At 42.6% G+C, this 22,802-nt stretch overlaps 1 protein-coding gene across 1 annotated transcript in view; it reads left to right on the top strand.

The window, feature by feature from the left end:
- Nucleotides 1-580: 580 nt before the first annotated feature.
- Nucleotides 581-22,802, top strand: part of ltk (leukocyte receptor tyrosine kinase) — a 182,442-nt gene continuing 160,220 nt past the window's right edge. The window contains exon 1 of the mRNA XM_072569266.1: nucleotides 581-1,127. Coding sequence (XP_072425367.1) covers nucleotides 1,070-1,127 — 58 coding nt within the window. The 5' untranslated portion in view covers nucleotides 581-1,069. The remainder of the gene's footprint in view (nucleotides 1,128-22,802) is intronic.

Below are 22,802 nucleotides of genomic sequence, written 5' to 3'. Positions count from 1 at the left end.
TGTAGGAAGTAGAAACGGTGTGAAGTGGAAACAATGTGACAACAAATGACAATATCAACTAGAGTCAAAGCATGGAATGATGTTTAAAAAGACAGATGTACACGTGCACTACCTGAATGGACAGACCATTCACAATAACGCAGATGAGCTGATGTAAAAGGGTCTGATATAGTTGTCATTACAGAGTTGTGGCTGCACCGTGACCAAGTGTGGGAACTGAATATTCGAGGATATTCAACATTTAAGAAAGACAGACATAAAAGGAATAGGAGTTTGGTAGTGCTAATAAGAGGGATATTCTTGCAAATTGTCAGGGTCAGTGCAAAATGACTCTGATGTAGAGTAATCTAGACTGGAAACGTTAGGTTGCTCTCTCTCTCCATGGATGCTGCCCGACTCGCTGTGTTCTCCAGCATTTATTGCTTTCAGTACAGATTCCAGCAACTGCAGTAATTTGCTTCTACATTACCCCTACACAGCGAAGCCGCTGTGAAACGCCCGGTCGAAGAGGTGGTTGAGAATTGTCATATATGGGAGACAGCGTGGGGTCCACAGTCATTGTTCAATACCCCTTCAAAGCGGAGAAACTGCAGTTAAAAGTGGAGGGTTTTGTTTAAAATATGAACCATTTAAATTAGTTGGCATGGGGTTAAATTATTTACACAATGTAGTTGGACGGGGTGAGGTTTTTATTGGTCCGGTTCCAGAGAGGTCGTGTCCAACATGTGAAACACTGGCAAACTTTGCTGGTTCAAAGAGCTGAATAATTCACAACCAATGCCCCTGATGGGTTGGGGACGGAACCAGAAGGCGAATGGTTGCAGTTCTAGTGGAAGGCTTTAATTTTTGTTTGGTCAGATTAAATTAACCAGGTCATATGATTGAGCGCTAGTTAAAAAAAAACCAGGAGTGTTAGCGTGAAACATTTGGCAGTGGCTGCAGTCTGGATCGACTGTACAGAGCGACGCCAGGACAGCCACAGCCTGTTTCCCCCCACCCTTTTAACACACACACATTCCCAGCACAGCCGCCAAGAGACCAGACTCTGCAGCCCCGCTCTGCCATCGCCATGGGCTTGACCCCGATGGGCTCCCAGCTCCGAACACTTTACCTGCTCGCTTTCCTCGGTAAGTCCTTGCCAACCGCGGGACGAGGACAGGACAGGAGACCGGGCTGCGTTGGTTCTTGTCCGTGGCTTTGTAGTCGGTTGAATGTCCGCGGAATTTTTGTGTTTTACGGATGTTATCTTAAACTCAGAGGGGCATCGCTTTGAGACAGGATCAGTGAGCACATGGGTGGTTTAGAATAGTGTGAGCGATATTTTAGAGTTAATATGCTATACATCTTGTGTTAGCATCAGAATAGTACAGGCTATATGTTAGATTTAGTAAGGTATAGATCTTGTGTTAGGATCAGAATGGCATGGGCTACATGTTAGAGAAAATGTAGTATAGATTATGTTAGTTTGTGCTAAACTGATCCTAACATAATCTGCACTACATTTACTCTAACATGTAGCTTATACCATTCTGATCCTAACAAAATCTATACCACACTGACTCTGACACATATCTATACTTATCCTGTGTTAGAGTCAGCATGGTATAGATTTTATTAGGATCAGAATCATATGAAATATATGTTAAAGTCAGTGTAGTATAAATCCTATGCTAAAGTCAAACATAAAGCCCATGCTATTCTAAGTCAGTGTTGTCTAAATAATATGCTACAGTCAGTATATGGCTGTATGTTGGGGACTGAGCATATAGATTTATTTGGTAAGGTCAGAATGGTGTGAATTACATGTTAGGGAGAGAGCAAATGGATTTTGTTAGGATTAATGGATAGATTTTATTGCAGGTATAGTGCGTAGATTTTATTGGTAGGCATTTTCTGGTATGGTCAGTTTGCTATGGGTTTGGATTCAGGGCATATAAATGATCAATGAGGGTGAGTGTGGTGGATTTAATGTTTCATGGCAGGGAAGGGGTCCTGAGTTTGACAGGGACACGGTAAGCATTGTATCACATGGTTTAGCACTGTTAATTATATAGTGTAGCAACAACAGTGTGAGAAAATCCCTGTTTAAAAGGTCTGGGTGGACAGTACATATAAATGGTGCAGCAAGGTCTGTGTACCATGGGTTTTGTAGCTGTGTGAGGCAAGTGTGACAATAAAGTGACTGACAAGTTGTCAGAGCTAAAACTGTTCCTGCAGAACATAATTGCCATCACACTGTTCAGTGTAAGATTTGGTGCAAAATAATTGCTGCCTTAGTGGAGGCTGTAGCTCTCAAGATTAAATGAAAGCACAAACTGGGAGTTGAGCCACACACATTTAAACAGGTGAACGTTCTTTAGTCTATGGACAGAAATGGCAATGCATCAAGTGCACAACTGAATGTTTAGCAGGAGGTTTTCTCATGCTAGAGACAATGGTCTTTTTATTCAGAATTTGCTTTTCAAAAGCTCTTCATTGTTACCAAGCAATGATTTCCCCTCCCCTTGCCTTGGTTTCTTACTATGTTGCACCTCTGCCTCATACCCTCTCCCCCTACTTTGGCTCCCCTTCAGCTGAGCTCTTTCACTGCGGATAGTTAAGCCATAAAAGATCAGCCAGGGTTCATCTGCAAACCCTGGGGTCTATGCTGAAATTCCTCATCTGTGCTAGGGGCGAACTGAGGGGGAATTCTCCACCACCGCCCCCCCCCCCACTTCTTTTTGTGAATATTGAAATTGGCTAGGGGTGGGGAACGGACATAAGCTTAAATGTGATGGCCCTCATGGTGGAAGAACCAACCACTCTCTGACATGGCAAGGGTGAGGATGATGGTTGTTTTGTGAACCGTCAGAGAAAAACTGGACCTGAGAGCTTGGAACGGAAGGAGGGACAATCAACCAGATTTTGTTTTAAAGCATTAATAGATAGGGTGGCAAAGAAAGCATATGACATGCTTGCCTTTATTGATGGGAATTGAGTACAAGAGTCAGGACATCATGTTGCAGTTTATTCACCTTTGGTTAGGCCATACTTAGAGTATTGTGTTCAATTCTGGTCGCCCCATTACAGAAAGGGGTGCAGAAGATGCTGCCTGGATTAGAGGATATGAATTATTAGGAGAGGCTAGAAAAATTTGGGTTGTTTTCTCTGGAGCAGCGGAGGCTGAGGGGAGACTTGATAGAAGTCTATAAAGTTATGAAATGTATAGATAGGGTTGATGGTCAGAATCTTTTTCCCAGAGTTGAAGCATCTAATACGAGGGGGTGTGCATTTAAGGTGAGAGGGGGAAAGTTCAAAGGAGATATAAGGGGTAAGTTTTTTTACACAGAAAATGATAGGAGTATGGAAGGTGCTGCCAGGGGTGGTAGTGGAGGCAGATATGATAGAGGCGTTTAAGGGACTTTTAGATAAGCACATGAATATGCATTGGAGAGATATAGACCAAGGGCAGTCAGAAGAGTTTAGCGTCATGTTCGGCACAATATTGTTGGCCAAAGGGCCCCTTCCTGTGTTGTACAGTTCTATATTCTATTAATGTTGTTCATATTTTAACTTAAAGCTCTGATTACAGCTCTCAAAGTTTGTTTACCAAAAATGTAGTTATGGTGAAAGGAATATCTCAGGGGAAACACTTTAAGATCACAGTCTCCAAAATAATTGCCTGGCAAGCCTTTTTTTTTCTCATTTCCTCTTATTTATAAATGCACTGCAAATTGCAAACAAAATATCATTCATGCACTTGTAACAATGATTTGCATTCAGCTAGGATCTTTGATGTAGCTAAGTGTTGTAAAGTGCTTCAGCAAGAGAATTACCAGAACAGATTTGGCATTTAGCAACTTAGGTAGGTATTGGGGCTGAAGATCCAAAAGTCAATCAAGAGCTTAGTTTTAAGTAAAGTCCTTAAAGGAGGGAAATGAATTGGAAAAGTGGGAGAATTTAGAGCTGTGGGCCTAGGTAGTAGACGGTGTGGACGCCAGTTACCAAGTGAAGGAACTTGTAGATGATCATGAATGTGGTGTCCTGTTCATTCCTGCGCTAGGTTCCAGTAGCTAATAAAATGAGCAAGGAGATCATCAAAGTCCAAAGTGGGTTCTGTTGAAGAGTTCTAGGAGAAAGTGAGGACTGCAGATGCTGGAGATCAGAGCTGAAAATGTGAAAATGATGTTTCCTGAAGAAGGGCTCATGCCTGAAACATCGATTCTCCTGCTCATTGGATGCTGCCTGACCTGCTGTGCTTTTCCAGCAACACATTTTCAGCTCTGCTGAAGAGTTATTCCTCCTTCCTGTATACTTCACATCTTTAAGGAAGGATTCATAGGGAATGTAGTCAGTAACACGACTGCAATCCCAATTGTCTGACATGTCTGGCTTCTACCGTTAGTTTTTTTTTGAGTTGATATTCTTTCTTTATATTTCAGACTTCCAGCAACTTTTTTGTCATTTATTTCATGCACTTGTTTTAACGTAAACACCAGACACGGTGCAGCCAGTAACATTTCAGCCTCGAGCAAGAGGATTATGGAGTCATGTCCCACTCCAGGGAACGTAGGCTGAACACCAGTGGATGCTGTCAAAAATGCCATCTTTGGGATAAGATAGTAGCTTTTCAAGATGGCGGCGGGGTTGGCAGTGTTCGGCTCCTGAGCTCATGGCTGACATGGCGGCTTCTGCAGTGTCCGCATGGCATCATGGTAACGTTAATTTGTTTTATTTTGGTTGCCTTGGGAGCCTCCTCCCACGGGGGGGGGGGGGTGCACCACCATCATTCTGGCCCATATGGATCTCCAAGCCCAACTCCATCTTGGTTTTGTGGCTTCGGAGCCCGGACATTGTCGGAGGAGGAGGCGGTGCGAAACGCGCGTGGCATTAACCGTCTCCGGCTGCGACGGCGACGATGGCGCCAGAAAAGCGGAGCACGTTGCCAGGACCCCCCGGGGACAATGTCCGCGGTAACCGGGGTAGCTGAGAGGATGAAGTCCACGGACAGGGAGAGAAGAACTTTTGAAGTTTGAGTGATCTTAATTTATTCAGTATTTTACCGTTTTGTACGATTTATTCAGCAAATTATTGTCAACCAAGATGGCGCCGGAACGTGGCGACATTATCCATCTTTCACTACACCTAATTACAAGTGAGAATATATTAAGTAAATCCATCAATCTAAACTGTAGCCAGAATCCACCTTCTCAGGTGCCTACATTCCCCTGAATGACAGAAATAAAAGCTCCCGTGGCATGATTTGTATTAGTAGTAGGAAGCTCTCCCTCAGTGCTCTGGACAATATTTAATACCCCAACCAAAATCACGAAGAATAGAAGAGTCACAATGACCTAAAACACAGTAAAAAGGTCTTTCGGTGCTTCGAGCTAGCATTATTCAAAAACAGCCACCAAGCTCACTCACGTTTGCATCATTGGCATTTGTGGATCTTGATTTGTGCAGATTGGGTCTTAAAAATGCATTTATGGAATGTGGGAAGTTGCTGGCTGGCCAGCACTCTCTACGATCCATAGTTGCCCTTCAGAAGGTTGGAGACCTGCCTTCTTGAGCTGCTGCAGTGCATGTGCTGTGAGTAGATCCACAGTGCCATTGAGAAGAGAGTTCCAGGATTCTTGGACCCAGAGACAGGATGGAGAGAGGCTTGAAGGTGGTGGTGTTCTCATTTCTGCTGCCGTTGAGCATCAAGATGGATGCATTTGGAAACTATTGTCTCTGGTGAATTTGTGATGCATCTTGTGGAGAATACACACTGCTGCTACTGAATGTCAGTGAATGTTTGTTAACGTGGTGCCAGTAAATGTGGGCTGCTTTGTCCTGGATGGTGTCAAACTTCTTGAGTGTTGTTGGAGTTGCACCCATCCAGACAAGTGTGGAGTATTCCATCATACTTCTGACTTGAAGATAGTAGACAGACTTTGGGAAGCCAGGAGGTTAGTTACTCACTGCAGAATAGCCTCTGACTGACCCTTGTATCCACTATTTATATAGCTAGTCAAGTTCACTTTCTGCTCCATGGTAACCTCCAGGATGTTGAGAATGAAGGATTCAGTGATGATAATACCTTTGAATGTGAAGGGTAGATGACTAGATTCTCTTTTGTTGGAGATAATCATTGTCTGGCATTTGTGTGTGCGAATGTTTCTTGCCATTTTTCAGCCCAAGCCTGGATATTGTCTAGATCTTGTTGCATTTGAACTTGAACTGCTTCAGTATCTAAGGAGTCACAAATGCTGCTGAACATTGTGCGATCACAAGCAAACATCCTGACTTCTGACCTTATGGAGGGAAAGTCATTGATAAAACAGTTGAAGGTGGTTGGGCCCTGGACATGAGGGCAGTGATGTCTTGAGCTGAGCTGACTGATGCCTAACAACCACAAGTCTCTTCCTCTGTGTCAGGTGCAACTCCAACTAGTGGAGAGTTTTCCCCTGATTCCCATTGACTTGACTTGTGCTCGGGCTCCTTGATGCCACTCTAAGCTCACCTCTACAGCTTTCCTTAAACAATACCAGTGAGGACACTCCAAAGCACTTAATTTGATGTAAAGTGCTTTGTGAGATTATGAAAGTTGCAACATAAATATGTTTTCATTTTACTATTTTACAATGAGCATTATGTTTATTCAAGGAAAGTTGTAACAAAGTGAAATGTAAAATATCATTGCATGCACAAAACAGGAAACAATATTACACGAACAGTGCACGCTAGCAAATGTTTGGAATGGCGGGGGATGTTCCACAAATTTATCGTGGGAAGTTATTTCAAGACCAGAGGAACATTGTTAAGAAAAAATAATTGAAAATGCATCGAAGACAATTACTGTTCAGATAAAGGCAAGTTCTGAAACTAATAACAACATGAGTAGACTCTCCTGGGAAAAAGCCTCCAACTTCGTAAGTAGGAACATGAACATCACTTGATGAATAAGATCATTGTAGACCAATATCTCAATGTCACTTTACCAACTTGATTCCATAACCCTGAACACCTTTACCTATTAATAGTCTTTCAGTTTCATTTTGAAATTTATATTGACTGCTAATAACATCAGCTTTTTTAGACACAGTTTCAGATATCCAGATATCTTCTTTGTGCAAAGAAGTGCTTTCTGACATTATGCCTGAACTGGCACACTCTAATTTTAAGGTTATGTGCCCTTGTCTGGCCTCCATACCCTCTGTCCACCCCTGTGTGCATGCACAAGCGCGCGTATACACACACACACACACACACACACACACACCGAGCAAGTGTTGGAGAAACTCAGTCTGGTGAAAGAAACGCATAGTTTTGAAGAACACTCTTTGGACTTGAAATTGTTAACTCTGGTTTCCTTGGTTTGCCAGAGACTTTCCAACACTTTCTGCCCTTATTCCAGATTTCCAGCATCCAGTAGAATTTAACTTTAATTCTTTAAGAAAATAGTTTCTTTGGTCTACCCTATCAAATCCTTCAATCGAAAACTCTCCACTCGGTCAGCCTTTAAACTTGTATTCAATGGACTTTAGTTTTAGATCTCTTTCTAGTTAAATGTGTTTTCACTACAAGTGATAAGTAGATTTGCATTACTTCACTTTAATGAACTATGATGCCCTTAGGAGCTGATTGACTCATTGTCAAGCCTCCTGCATTAGAGAGAGATACTGCATGTATCTTGAAGAGATTGACATATGTGATTTATTTATGAAAGAATGATAGTTTGTTGAAAGTTACGGCACAGAAGGAGGCCATTTGGTCCATTCTTTTGCCTATGTTAGATTTTTGAAAGGCATAGTTGACAAAAACATAGGAGGAATTTCTTCTTTTCAGAGGGTTGTAAATCTGTGGAATTCCTTGCCACAAAAGTCCCTGGGTTGTTAAGTATATTCAAGGCTGAGGTAGACAGATTTTTAATCTTGAAGTGAAGCAAGAGTTATGGGAAGTGGAGTTGATTATCAGATCAGCCAGAATGTCATTGACTGGTGGAGCAGACTTAATGGGGCGGAATGGTCTATTTGTTCCTATATCTATGTCTTATTTTGCTTTTTTAACACTCTACTGTTCCTCATCCTCCATTCTTGTCCAAGTCCCATTTTTGAAATGATTGATGGAGCCAGCTTCCACCATGGTAAAGCATTACAGATATGGACAACCAGGCAAACTGATATTGTCCTCAACTTCCCACTAAATCATTTGTGAATGGTTTTAAATATTGACTTTGTGAAATACCCTTAAACCTTTAATATTCCAAAAGCAGAACTTAATACCCCCCCAAAAAACCCACCACAAATATGATGAAAAGAAGTACTTAGAAAAATATGAAGGGTGACATTGCAATTTTAATCCCTTATAATAATTGTAGAGCTTTACAGCGCAGAAGGTAACAATTTGGACTAGTTTGACTGTTTTAATTTACTTTAAAAAAGTTATCTAGCTACTCTCACCCTTCCCTGCTCTTTCACCAAGGGCCTCTGTACCTTTTTCCTACCTATTCAAGTTTACACCCTTTTCTAAACATTATTTTGGAACCTGCACTCTGTGTCAGCCTATGTATTCTTGATGGTAATGACTTGGTATAATTAAAAATCATTCTCTCTTCCCCTCTGGTTCTTAAGGGAGGTGGAGGTAACTGATTTATATATTATAATATATATTAATTGTACAACAGTAATCTAACCAACAATAACATAGAGTCCTGTTGATTGTGTGTAGTATTTTGAGATGTGTCAAAGTGCTGTCGCATTAAATGAATGCATTATGTAGAACTTTTGCATTGTTTCATATGATGTTGGGCACAGAACAGCTAGAAGGGAATCAGTGCTGTATGAAGTCTGTCTTCTGATGAGTTCCGTAGCATTGTGTAGATTATACAGAATAGAAAGAGGACATTTGGTGCAGGTGGACAGTGTGTGTTGGTATTAATAATGTATGCTTGAGCTTCCCTGCAACCAATTTAATCTCAGCCTGTTTCTAGCCTTCCTTTCCGGTGTCCCTTGTGCACTTATCAAGCTTCATAATAAGTGTGATGTCATAGAATCATACATGGTAGTAACAGGCCCTTCGATCCACCATGCTGACCAACAAATCCCAAAACTATATTAATCCAATTTCCTGCAATTGTTTTTATGCCCTGGCATTTTAAGTTTTAATCCAGATGCTCCTTAATGTGAATTGGCATAATTACTCCCTATGGTAGCCAATTGTATGGTCTGACCAACTCTAGGAGAAGAATTATCTTCAGATTTTCCTATTATTTATTAGTAATGATTTTGTGTTTATAGGCCCTCATTTCGCCACAAGGATAACATCTCTTCAACTAACCCCTTCAGATCTGTAAAGATCTCTATCAGGTCACCTGGCACCCTACTCTATTCCAGAGAAAAGATTTATTAACAGTTTCAGTCTTTCCTGGTAATTAATAAGTTGCGAAACCTAGTTAAAAACATTGATCTGTGAGTAACAGATGAAGCAGTTCCTCTGAACTCGCCCCAAAACAAGTTTCTCACGCCTTGTGTGAATTTTGTATTGAGGGATAAAGTGTGGGTAGAGTCCACAGCTGGAATTAAACTGAGCACAGGAATGTCCAGGTTTGACCCTGGCCCTGAGCTGTCAAAGGAAAGGGAACTGTCATTGTGTTGTGTCCTTCAGTGAGGGGTGGAGAGCTTTCCTGATCTCAGTTGGAAAGTATGTATGTATGCATTTTTCTTTTGACAGCCCACTACCCTGTTCAGACAGCTTTCACCCTCTCCACTCTGACAATTCTCCCCCCCCCCCACTCCCATCTGTGACAGCAGCCCCATCTCCCCCCTCCCCAGGTGGCCCTCTCTGACAGCACCCCATCACTACCACTGGGTGCTTCCCCACCCCCTTCTCTTCTGGGCTTAAAGCAATTTCCATGCTTCTAATTAATGTCAAATTGAGGAAAAATTTGGGAAGTCCTGATACTTAGGCCTGAGCTCTGAAATTTCATTTCCCCTTTGTCCAAAAACTCTACTTATTTCTCTCTCTCTCTTTCCATTTTGCCATCTATCTCTTTAATCAAGCTTTTTGTCATCTATCCTACTTGATATGATGCTAACTTTTGATAACATAACTTCTTCTCTGCTGTTATCAGACTTTTGTATTGACCACTCTAATGTTAATGTTGACCTCTCTCTAGATCTTCTTGGCAGCTGTAACATTGCATCCTGCACTCTGTTTTGTTATCCTGATGCACTTGTATAGCACAATCTGCCTGTAAGACAACACTTATAGTGATAAATCAAATTGAATCCAAATCCAATGTGAAATGTCTGGGGATGTTTTACTAAATTAAAAGAGGCACATAAATGCAAGTTCTTATTGTTATGTGCAATTCTGTACATGTGTCTCACGGATCATATGTGGATGTAGTATACGTATGTGCACATGGATCTGTGTGTGTGTCTATATTGCTTAAGAGAACAGGGCTAGGCTTGATTATGATGTTTCTACAGTTGAAGGATCTATCGTGGACATCCATTTGTCAGACATCCATATGGAGACATTATGCCTTTTTTTAATACCATTGTGCGACTCAATGATAGACATTCACCCACAGTTTGCAAAACATATGAAAAATATTAATCTACTTATAAAGGCATGGAATAGGCTTGAGTTCAAAGATAGCATGTTGAACAAAATGGATCAAACACATCAAGCAATAGAAGGAAAATTAAATCTTGAAATTTTGTATCATGTGACTTAAACAGCCAAATTTAACCATTGTATGGCTGTTAGAATTTCAATGCCAATTTCAATACCTTTAAAGAAGTAGATTTATAAAGGCTTAAAGCTGGGCTGCAGACTTGACTTGGGAGAAAACCATATTTCCTCATGAACTATAGTTGATTTATTAATATCTTATGCCATAGGCTGTTTGGAACTTTTATGTTTATGGCTTTTGGCACAGTATTGAGTAGTTAATGTGTTGAAGTTTTGGAAAATGGATTAGTTAACAGGATCTCACGTTCATAATTGATTGCTACCCTGGAGGAGTTAGAGGTATGAGGTAGCCAGAACTGTGCAGCACATAATATGCATGATGCATGGGACCAAATAGATCTCCATCTGTGTGTGTGTGTGTGTGTGAGACCAACAGTGATTTGGAGATCCTGCAGTGTCAGATAGGCAGTACTGAGAGACCTCGCTGTATGTGACAGGCAATGATTCAGACATATCAGTTTGTGTGTTGAACAACGGGATGTATGTGTCACTGATGGTGGTGAACTGCCTTTTCAACTGTTCTGGACTGTGTGATGTGGGTATGCTCAGAGTGCTGTTAAGAAGGGGACTTCAAGATTTGAAACCCCCACACCTTGGAAGGAGCATTGAAACATTTCCAAGTCAGGATAGTGAGTAATATAGAGCGGAACTTGCAGTTACTGGTATTCCCATCTCTTTGTTGCCCTTATCCTTCTAAGTGGAAGTGGTCATGAGTTTGGAAGATGCTGTCAATGGAGCTTTGGTGAGTTGCTGCAGTGCATCTTTGTACATGGTAGTTGTGGTGGAGAGAGTGAACACTAAGATGGTGAATGGAGTCTAACTTTGTCCTGGTTAGTGTTGAGCTTCTTCACTGTTTGAGCTGCACTATCGAGGCAAAACTAAATCTGGGATTGAACACCAATCTCAGAAATAGTGCCATGGAAATATCATCAAAACTCATTTGGTTCACTGATATATTTTAGGAAAGGACTTCTGTTGTTTCTGCCTGATGTGGCCTGCATCAATGTTGATGACCTATAACTGCTGTCTGAAATAGCTTAGCAAGCCATTCAGTTAAAGGAGCTCAATTGGAGCAGTATTGAGAGGAGTGAATCTGCGGGAATGAGGGAGAGAAGTGAATCTGAGGGGAAGGGGGTGAATGAGGGAGAGAGAGCGGAGTGAACCTGGGGGTGAACAGGGGTTGAACACACAGACAGAGCTCCTGAGTTGGTGATAAGATTCAAAAAGTGACATAAGGCAAGAGGATTGGCTGCTTAGGAACTAGCTTTAGAGACTAAAATCACACAGGAGACAGTGTGTAAAGTCCTTATTTTTACAGTTTGTAGATTATTAGGAATAGAGACAGAGAGAGAGAGATCTGCTTTGGTGAGTAGTGGTTAAAATTCAGTATTTGGTTTCTAGCTTATTTTTTGTGGTTGGTAAGGAATTGAGCCCTGTGGATGTGGGAATATGTGGGAAATCAGGGACAATTTCAGTGTCCGTGATGACCATGTTTACAGGAAGTGTCACATGGAGTGGCTGGAACTACAGACGGACTCATCATTGTGATGCTAAAGAGCCAGAAATAGCTTGTTTAGTGAGCTGGTCAATCATCAGTAAGGGCTACACTTTTTTTTATTTCAAAAATATACTTTATTCATAAAATACTTTGATGATCTGTACAACTGGACATGCCATACATATGTAAACATTCCATTTGTTTGCATACCGAAAACAGAGTAATCATTCCTATTTACAGGTCTGTACGATTACATTTTTAGCTGAGGTGTCAGCAGAGCCCAAATGACTGCGCGGGCCGCCTGTTCTTCTTTAGGCAGGCAGATGTTACACGGTGGTCTTTCCCCACCGAGCCTTGGTGGCAGCTGCCCCAAGCTTCAGCGCGTCCCTCAACATTTAGTCCTGGACCTTGGAATGTGCCAGTCTGCAACACTCAGTCGGGGTCAACTCCTTCAGCTGGAAGATCAACAGGTTTCGGACTGCCCAGAGAGCGTCCTTCACCGAGTTGACGATCCTCCAGGCACAGTTGATGTTTGTCTCGGTGTGCGTCCCAGGGAACAGGCCGTAGAGCAAGGAGTCCCGCGTCATGGCGCTGCTGGGGACGAAACTTGACAAACACCATTGCATTCCTCTCCAGACTTCTTCTGTGTAGGCACATTCCAGAAGGAGATGTGTGACAGTCTTGACCCCCCCGCAGCCGCTTCGAGGGCAGCGTGCGGTGCGGCTGAGAGTCCGGGCGTGCATAAAGGATCTCACAGGCAGAGCCCTTCTCACCACCAGCCTAGCCATGTCTTGGTGCTTGTTGGAAAGTACTGGCGATGAGGCATTCTGCCAAATGGGTTTGACAGTCTGCTCAGGGAACCGTTCGATAGGATCTGCCCTCTCCTTTTCCCGAAGGGTCTCAAGGACATTACGTACTGACCACTTCCTGATGGACTTGTGGTCAAAGGTGTTTTTCTTCATAAACTTCTCCACGAAGGACAGGTGATATGGAACGGTCCAACTACTCGGAGCGTTCCGCGGCAGTGAGGTCAGGCCTATCCTTTGCAACACCGGGGACAGGTAGAACCTTAGTACATAGTGACACTTGGTATTTGCGTACCGGGGATCCACGCACAGCTTGATGCAGCCACACACAAAGGTGGCCATCAGGGTGAGGGTGAGGGGTGGCATTGGGTGTATTTTATCCCCCGTTGCCCAGACCTTTGTATAGTGAGTCCCTTCGGACCCGGTCCATCTTTGACCTCCATATAAACTGGAAGATGGCCCAGGTGACTGCAGCGGCACAGGTTCTAGGATTAGGCCAGACCTGTGCCACGTATAATAGCAATGACAGTGCCTCACACCTGATGACCAGGTTTTTTCCCGCAATGGAGAGTGACCGTAGCTTCCATCTGCCCAGTTTCTGCCTCACTTTGCTGATATGCTCCTCCCAAGACTTGGCGCACGCCCCAGCCCCCCTGAACCAAATACCCAGCACCTTCAGATGATTGGTCCTGACGGTGAAGGGGATCGAGGATTGGTCGGCCCAGTTCCTGAAGAGCATGGCCTCGCTCTTTCCTCGGTTTCCCTTGGCCCCCGAGGCCCGTTCGAACTGGTCACATATGCACATGAGTCTGCGCACGGACAGAGGATCCGAGCAGAAAACGGCGACGTCATCCATGTACAGGGAGGCCTTAACCTGCAGGCCCACAGTGCCAGGAATAGTCACCCCTTTCAGGCTCGCATCCTTCCTGATGGACTCGGCAAATGGCTCTATGCAGCACACAAACAAGGCAGGAGAGAGAGGGCAGCCCTGCCTGACTCCAGATCTGACTGGGAAGCTATCTGATTCCCACCCATTGATTGAGACTGCACTGACAATGTTGGTGTAGAGCAGTCTGATCCAATTGCAGATTCCCTCCCCAAAGCCCATTTTGGAGAGAACATCTCTCATATACCTGTGTGATATCCTGTCAAAGGCTTTCTCCTGGTCCAGGCTGATCAGGCAGGTGTCCAACCCTCTGTCCTGCACGTAGGCGATCGTATCCCTGAGGAGTGCGAGACTCTTAGTGATCTACCTGCCCAGCACAGCACCGGTTTGGTTGGGGTGAATCACTGACCCCAGAGCAGACCTGACCCAGTTGGCGATTACCTTTGACAGAATTTTGTAATCTGCATTCAATAATGAGATTGGTCTCCAATTTTTCAGTTCCTCCCTCTCCCCCTTCCGCTTGTAGATGAGGGTGATGATGCCTTTCCTCATGGATTCACTCATGGTACCTGTCCGAAGCATACTGACATACACCTCCAGCAGATCCTGGCCAATCAAGTCCCACAGAGCGGAATAGAGCTCGACCGGTAAGCCGTCGCTCCGGGAGTTTTATTCTTTTTGAAGGACTCGAGGGCCTTGGTCAGCTCATCCAGAGATAACGGCTAGTCCAGCCTCTCGCTACACAGACTGAAAAGCATTGGGTGACCACCAGGGAGACTAGTAAAAATGGACAGGCAGTGCAAGAGTCCCCTGTGGCCATTCCCTTTTACTATGTTGGATACTGTAGTGGAAGGGTGGGGATGGCCTCTCAGGGAAAAGCAGCAGCAACTAAGTTGGTGGCACCATGGTTGCGCACAGGGGAGGAAAAAGACAGGGAGAGTATTAGTGACAGGGAACTTGATTGGAAGGAGAACTGGCAGGTGATTCTGCAACAGAAAACGAGACTTTCTCTGTTGTCTCCCTAGTGCCAGGGTCAGGGATGTCTCAGTGTGGCACAGGGCATTCTGAAGGGGGAGGGTGAACAGCCAGCAGCTATTGTACATGTCAGTATCAACGACATGGGTAAAAAAAATTACATCATAGAGTCGTGCAGCACAGAATAGACCCTTCCGGCCAACTTGTCTACACCCTCCAGACATTCTACTCTAACCTAGTCCCATTTGTCAGCATTTGGCCTATACTCCTCTAAACCCTTCTTATTCATATACCCATCCAGATGCCTTTTAAATATTGTAATTGTACCAGGCTCCACCACTTCCTCTGGCAGCTCATTACATACACCCACCCACCTAACCTCTGTGTAAAAATGTTACAATTTGGTCTTTTTTAAATATCTTTCCTCTCTCGCCTCAAACCTATGCCCTCCAGTTTTGGATTCCCCTACCCTGGGAAAAAGACTTTGCCTATCTACTCTATTTATATCCCACATGATTTTATAAACGCCTGTAAGGTCACCCCTCAGCTTCCAATGCTCCAGGAGAAAAAGCCCCAACCTATTCAGCCTTTCCCTGTAACTCAAGCCCTCCAGTCCCAGCAAAATCCTTGTAAATTTTTCTTGCACTGTCTCAAGTTTAACAACATCCTTTCTAAAGAAGGGCGACCAGAATTGTATGCAATATTTTAAAAGTGGCCTCACCATTGTCCTTTACATCTGCAACATGATGTCCTAACTCCTATACTCAGTGTTCTGACCAATGAAGGCATGTATGCCAAATGCCTTCTTCACTACCTTGTCTACCTGCGACTCCACTTTCAAGAATTTATGCACCTGCACTCCATAGATCTCTTTGTTCAGTAACATTCCCCAGAACCCTTCCATTAACTGTATAAGACCTGCCCTGGTTTGCCTTACCAAAATACAACATCTCCCATTTATCTAAATTAAACTCCATTGCCACTCCTCGGCCCATTAGATCAAGGTCCTGTTGTACTCTGAGATAACGTTCTTCATTGTCCACTATACTACCTATTCTGGTATTATCTGTAAACTTACTAACCATGCCTTATATATTCATAGCCAAATCATTTATATAAATTACAAAAAGCTGTGGACCTAGCATCGATCCTTGTGGCGCACTGCTGGTCACAGGCCTGTCATCCAAAAGCAACCCTCTATGACCACCACCTATTTCCTACCTTCAAGCCAAGTTTGTATCCAATTGTTTAGCTCTCCGTGGATCTCATGTAATCCAACCTTACCAACTAGTCTGCTATGCGGAATCTTGTCAAAGGCTTTGCTAAAGTCCATATAGACAACATCTACTGCTTTGCCTTCCTCAATCTTATTTGTCACCTCTTCAAAAACCTCAATCAAGTTAATGAGACTCCACTTCCCACGCACAACGCCACACTGACTATCCCAAAGTGCTCCTGAAACAGGAATTGAGAGAGTTAGGTAGTAGATTAAAGAGGAAGACTACTAAAATTGTAATCTCCAGATTCCCTCTAGTGCCATGCACTATTCAGTATAGGAATAGGAAGGTAGGTCAGATGAATGTGTGGATAAAGTGATAGTGTAGGAGGAAGGGCTTTAGATTTTTGGATTGTTGAAACAGCTTCTGAGGTAGCTGGGATTTGTACAAGCTGGACGGGTTGCATCTGAAACAGAATGGGTCCAATATCTCTGCTCGTCCTGATGGGAGTATCTTCAAACTGATTTGGCAGGGGGATAGGACACAGAGCAGATGTAAAGTTGGAAGCAAGTTCCAATCAGATTTAGAAGGAATGCTAGGACAGTCCAGCAGGTGGAGAAGACATAAGACATTTGGAGGTCTGGAAAGCTATTTTGTATCAATTTTAATGGAAGGAATTCGACTGATAAGGTGGATGAACTTAGAGCAATGAATGTCATATGGGAATTGCTGAGATATGGCTGAAAGAAGGACAGCGCTGAATGTTCAGGTGGGCTGGGATGGGTAGTAAGAGAGATGGGGATGTTGCATTATTGATAAAAGAAACTACCACTGCAGTAATGAGGGAGGACATCATAAAAGAATCTTCAAGTGAGGTCAACTGGGTAGAACTTAAAACTTGCTGGGATTATATTACCGGCCTCCCAACAGTCACTGAGAGATAGAGAAGCATATATGTAAGCAAATCACAGAAAGGTGTTAGAGAAACATGGTTATAGCTGTAGGAGACTTCAACTGCCCAAGCAGTTGAACCTTAGTGTGGAAGGATTGGATGGGGTGGAATTTTTATGTGCATTCAGAAGACATTTTTGTACCAATACATAAGTCCCACTAGAGATGGGGCAGTGCTCAACCTAATCATAAGGAATGAAGTTGGTCAAATGATGGAAATTTCAGAGGGTGAACAGTTTGTAGAAAGTGATCATCCCACTGTGAGTTTCAAAGTCATTATGGAAAGGGATAAAGGATAATGCAGAAACTAAGTGTCTAAATTCACAGAAGGCCGCTTTCAATATCTTTAGGATCTGGCAAACATAGACTGGGAGCAGTGACTTGCATGTAAGTCTATATCTGGAGAGTGGGAGTCGTTCAAATATAGTATAGTGAGAAGTCAGAGCCAGCGAGTGAATGGCAAGGGCAGCAGGTTCAGGGAACCCTGGATGTTTAGGGATAATGGAGGGTTTTGTCAAGACAAAGAAGGACACGTGCCAGGGACAGCGCATTAAAAACAGGGGAGCCCTTTCAAAAGTACAGAGAGGACTGTGGGTTGCTTTGAAAGGAAGTTAGGAAGGCAAAGAGGGGCCACAAGATAAGAGGATTACCAGAGAAAGGGTGGGAGATGAGAAACCAAAGGGGTAATCTGTGCATGGAGCCAGTGGACATAGATGAGGTTTTAAATAAATACCACTCATCTATATTCACAAAGGAGAAAGAAGCCAGGGATTTCACTTGGGCTGTGAGATTCCAGAACACAATAAAATTAATAAGGAGGGACTATTAAATGTTTTACTGGCCATATAGGTGCCTAAATCCCTAGGGCCTGATGAAATGTGTCCCAGGCTACTTTGGGAGACAAGAGATTGCTGGGGCCCTGGTGGAGATATTTAATACTTTGCTGGCCACAGGTGAAATGCCAGATGACTGGACGATAGTTAATTTGGTTCCTTTGTTCAAGAAGGGTATCAAAGATAGGCCAGGTAATTGCAGACCAGTTAGACTGATGTCACTGATAAAGAAATTATTGAAAAAGTTCTGATGGACAGGATTACTTAATACTTGGAAAGGCAGGGATTGATCAAAGCTATTTGGATTTGTCAGAGGAAGATCCTGTCAGGTTAAATCAATTGAGTTTTTTGAAAAACTGGCCTAAATATATTGATGAGGATAGCGCAGTTGATGTGGTTTACATGGACTTCAGTAAAGCCTTTGACAAGGTCCCATATGGAAGGCTGGTCCAAAAGAGCCCATGGTATCCAATCAAATTGGAAAACTGGATCAAAATTGGCTGACAAATATGAGGCAAAGTGTAATGGTGGAGGGTTATTTTGGTGATTGGAAGCCTGTGACCAGCAGTGTACCACAGTGTTTGGTGCTTGGGCCCTTGCTGTTTGCTATTTACATTAACAACTTGGATGTAAATGGAGAAGGTATAATTAGTAAGTTTGCAGATGACACAAAAATTGGTAGTGTTTTCAATACAGAGGCAGATGGTCTCATGCTATAGTCTGATTTTGATCAATTGGTAAAATGGGCAGAGCAATAGCACATGGAGTTTAATCCCAGAAAGTTCAAGGTGATGCATTTTTGAAAGTTTTAAAAAGGAAAGATATACATAATGAATGGTAGTTCCCTAGGAAGTGTACAAATCCTTAGATCCCTGAAAATGTCAGCACAGGTAGACAGGGTGATGAAAAAGATATACTGGATGCTTGCCATTAATAGCTGTGGTATAGAACATAGGAGCAAGGAAGACTTGTTACAACCTTCTTCCTTAAATAGGGCTCTAACCAGGGGAGAATTCCACCCCCCACACCCCGATTCCCATGAACCCAGTTTATCTAGGTGGTCTTAATTCCATACTCAGTTAAATGCTGTCTTAGTGCCAGGGATAGTCACTCTCACTTCACCTCTTGTTCATGAACAACAGCTTTTCTTCATGTTTAGATCAATGTTGTATTGTGGTCTGGTGAAAAGTGATTTTCGTCAAACTCAAACTGAGATCTTGGTTGTTGCTGAATAAGTATCACTCGGTGGAAATATCAGTGGCATTTTCCATCATTCGTTTGTTGTCATCCTAGTCTGATAATTAGCATTATCTTGCTGCAACTCTGGCTTTCTTCCAGTCTTTTTCAGTCCACTTCTCAAAGTTATCCACCCATCCACTTTCTCTTTGTTCTCTTCTGTTTTGACCCTCAATTTCTCCTTCAGTTCTTGCTAAGGCTGTTAGATCTTTGATACCAATATCCATACATGGCCATAGTTCTGTAACCTTACACAGCAATCCCTTTGATTCCTGAATTTCTATTGATGATCTTACCTACTGGGTAGTTTAGGAAAAGGCTTTTGTCTTCATCAAGATGCTTTATTATTGCAGACAAACAACTGGGTGCAATTTATACTACTCTGATACATATAGTTACTAGGATTATGAGGAGGCTGAGAAAACAGATGAATTTCCTTTGAGAACCAGAGTTATTCTCCCACCCAACTCTGCATGATATTATCATGTTGGGTTGTACTTATGCACTCAGAAGCATTAACCTTTTCAAAGCAAGGCACCTTATACGTCAAGAAGGGCATGGGAGAGTTAAGCAGGAACTTTTGACTAGGAGAACCGACTGTATAAAGGAGGAAAATTGAATGAATGTTGAAACAATTTTGTTCTTTATATTAATATATTTGAAAAAAAGGAAAAGTAGAAGGTACAATGTAAAAGAGGATAAAAGGATGATGTCAGTAACAGACCATAACCATCCAACTTCCCTGTCTTGAGCACAAAACTCCAAGCTGATATTCCAGTGTAGTAGTGAAACAGTGCTGTGCTGTCATCTTTCAGACATTAATCTCGATGGAGCATTAGTTTACTATTTTTCTCTCTCACTTTCATTAAAAATAGTATCCTAAAGGAGAAAGAAAGTAAGACTTGTTTCTAGTGAAGAAAATAAACACTTGTATTTCTAAAGCAACTCCTACAACGTTAGGATACCTTAAAGCACTTTATAGACAATGCAATGATTTTGAAGTCTAGTCACTAGTGTAATGCAGGGAAAACAGTCACCAATCTGAGCACTTAGTTCTCAGATCAGCTGTTTCAATGATATTGGTTGCTTAATGGTTGATTAGATTAGATTACTTACAGTGTGGAAACAGGCCCTTCGGCCCAACAAGTCCACACCGCCCCGCCGAAGCGTAACCCATCCATACCCCTACATCTACATTTACCCCTTACCTAACACTATGGGCAATTTAGCATGGCCAATTCACCTGGCCTGCACATCTTTGGACTGTGGGAGGAAACCGGAGCACCCGGAGGAAACCCACGCAGACACGGGGAGAACGTGCAAACTCCACACAGTCAGTCGCCTGAGGCGGGAATTGAACCCGGGTCTCAGGCGCTGTGAGGCAGCAGTGCTAACCACTGTGCCACCGTGCCGCCCGTTCAAAATTGGCAAGATCATCGAGCATAGCTTTCCTGCTGTGTCTGATGGCATTGTAATATCTTGGCATCCATCTAAAAGGATTGACAGAGCCTTGTTTTAACAGCTCATGACAGTACTTCAAGCAGTGTAGCATTCACTCAGCACTGTCGTCTCTGGAATGGAGCTAGACCCCATCATTTTCTGACTCTGAGATAAGGATGCTGTTGATAACTATGGACTGTCAACCATATGATATTGTAAACACAAAGATCTTTGCTCTTTACCAGGAGCAGGATCTCAAAGAACTGAACCCCTTGCTCTTCAAAATAGTGCTATTGAATTACTTTTACTGAAACCAAAATTAGCGTTGGTAATATGAAATATATTTGTAAATTTTGATAATGCGCCTACACTGTGCTGTAGCTGAGAAGTCACATGGTACAAAGTCCCTAGAGGATGCTGCATTGCTTTCCACAGCAAATAGAGTGGAAATTTTCCACTATTTGAAAAAGCTCTTTAGATTAAATAACCGATGATCTGTGACTTTCAAACTTTGTGCCAGAATTAAGAATGTTTCTGGGAAAGGCTGATGAAAGGATTATTGGATTTTAATAATTAACTACAGAATTGCAACATTAAGAATAGGCATGCAGAGATGCAGAACTGAAAGGCAATTAGTTAATTGATATAATTTTTAAAGCATGAACTTCCTATTTTCTATTATTAGTCAATTTTGTTCTTGACTAATCAGTTCACAAAATGTGTTAGCAAAGTGAAGGAATTTCATACAAATGTGTTAGCCATTCATCCTTAACATTATTTGAGTCTCTTCTATTTCATTGGCTGGCAGTGAATCCTTCCCTGTTTCCAGCCATTATTCTTCAATGTCCAGATTGTATGCTTCCACCATCTAACACCTCTATTTTGTCATCTCCAAAACTTATAGGGATGTATCTCATAAGGCACCAGCTCTGGCTTGGTCTGTGACACAGTTTTAACACTGCAGTGCAGGGTATCTACACATTAATATCAGATTTGTGAATGACTCTGACTGAAAAAGACTAGATGAGCACACAACTAATTGCATAGGTAAGGGACAGTATCTTCATCCCAGGTCCCGATTATGCGTAATTTGGAGTAATTGGGATTTACTTTGGGTTAGGAAATCATTAGCAGTTTAGATATGGAACAATTGAAGTCGACACATATTAACCATAAACACAGGTGGAAAGGTACCATCAAACTTTCTACACCTTGGTTAAGGCATACTGTCACAACTATGAAGAAGGATTGGGATAAAGGATTAGACTTCTTACTATTTACTCCCAGAGATCTACTGGATTTCGGAGAAAGTGAGGGCTGCAGATTAGAGTCAAGATTAGAGTGGTGCTGGAAAAGCACAGCAGCTCAGGCAGCATCCGAGGAGTAGTAAAATTGAAGTTTCGGGAAAGACCCCTTCATCAAGATCTGGATTTAGCCTATTTGAATTGGTTTTTGGTCATGAGATTAGGCAACCATTGAAACTGATTAGGCAGCACTTCTTAAATGAGAAAGAGGAATCCTCAATGTTGGATTATGTATCAATGTTTCGAGGAAGACCCACAGGAGCATGTAAGTGGCAAAAGAGCATTAGAAAGTTTCACATGGAAACAAGTTAAATTAAAAATTGGGCAGATAAACATTTCACAACTAGAAAATTCCAAATGGGAGATGAAGTATTGGAATTGTTGCCTTTGCAGGGTGAAGCTCTGAAAGTTAAATTGAGAGGTTCATACAAAGTAGTAGGAGCATTAGTAAAGTGAGTTACCTGAAAAATAATCCTGATGTAGAAAGAAGAGTCAGTCATGCAGCATGAACATGCTGAAAAGGTATGATTATAGCGAACAGGGTAAGGAGGAACAAATACTGGATTAGTGGTGCTGGAAGAGCACAGCAGTTCAGGCAGCATCCAATGAGCAGCAAAATCGACGTTTCGGGCAAAAGCCCTTCATCAGGAATAAAAGCAGTGAGCCTGAAGCTTGGAGAGATAAGCTCCTCTAGCTTATCTCTCCACGCTTCAGGCTCACTGCCTTTATTCCTGATGAAGGGCTTTTGCCCGAAACGTCGATTTCGCTGCTCGTTGGATGCTGCCTGAACTGCCGTGCACTTCCAGCACCACTAATCCAGTATTTGCTTTCCAGCATCTGCGGTTATTGTTTTTACCTAAGGAGGAACAAATGTCAGGTTGTAAGAGTGGTAGAAAATAATGAGAGAGATACGAAAGAACGAGATAGTTCT

The sequence above is a fragment of the Chiloscyllium punctatum genome, chromosome 4, assembly GCF_047496795.1.
Source record: "Chiloscyllium punctatum isolate Juve2018m chromosome 4, sChiPun1.3, whole genome shotgun sequence".
In the NCBI taxonomy this organism is placed as follows: domain Eukaryota; kingdom Metazoa; phylum Chordata; class Chondrichthyes; order Orectolobiformes; family Hemiscylliidae; genus Chiloscyllium; species Chiloscyllium punctatum.
This window is presented reverse-complemented; position numbering and strand designations above follow the sequence as displayed.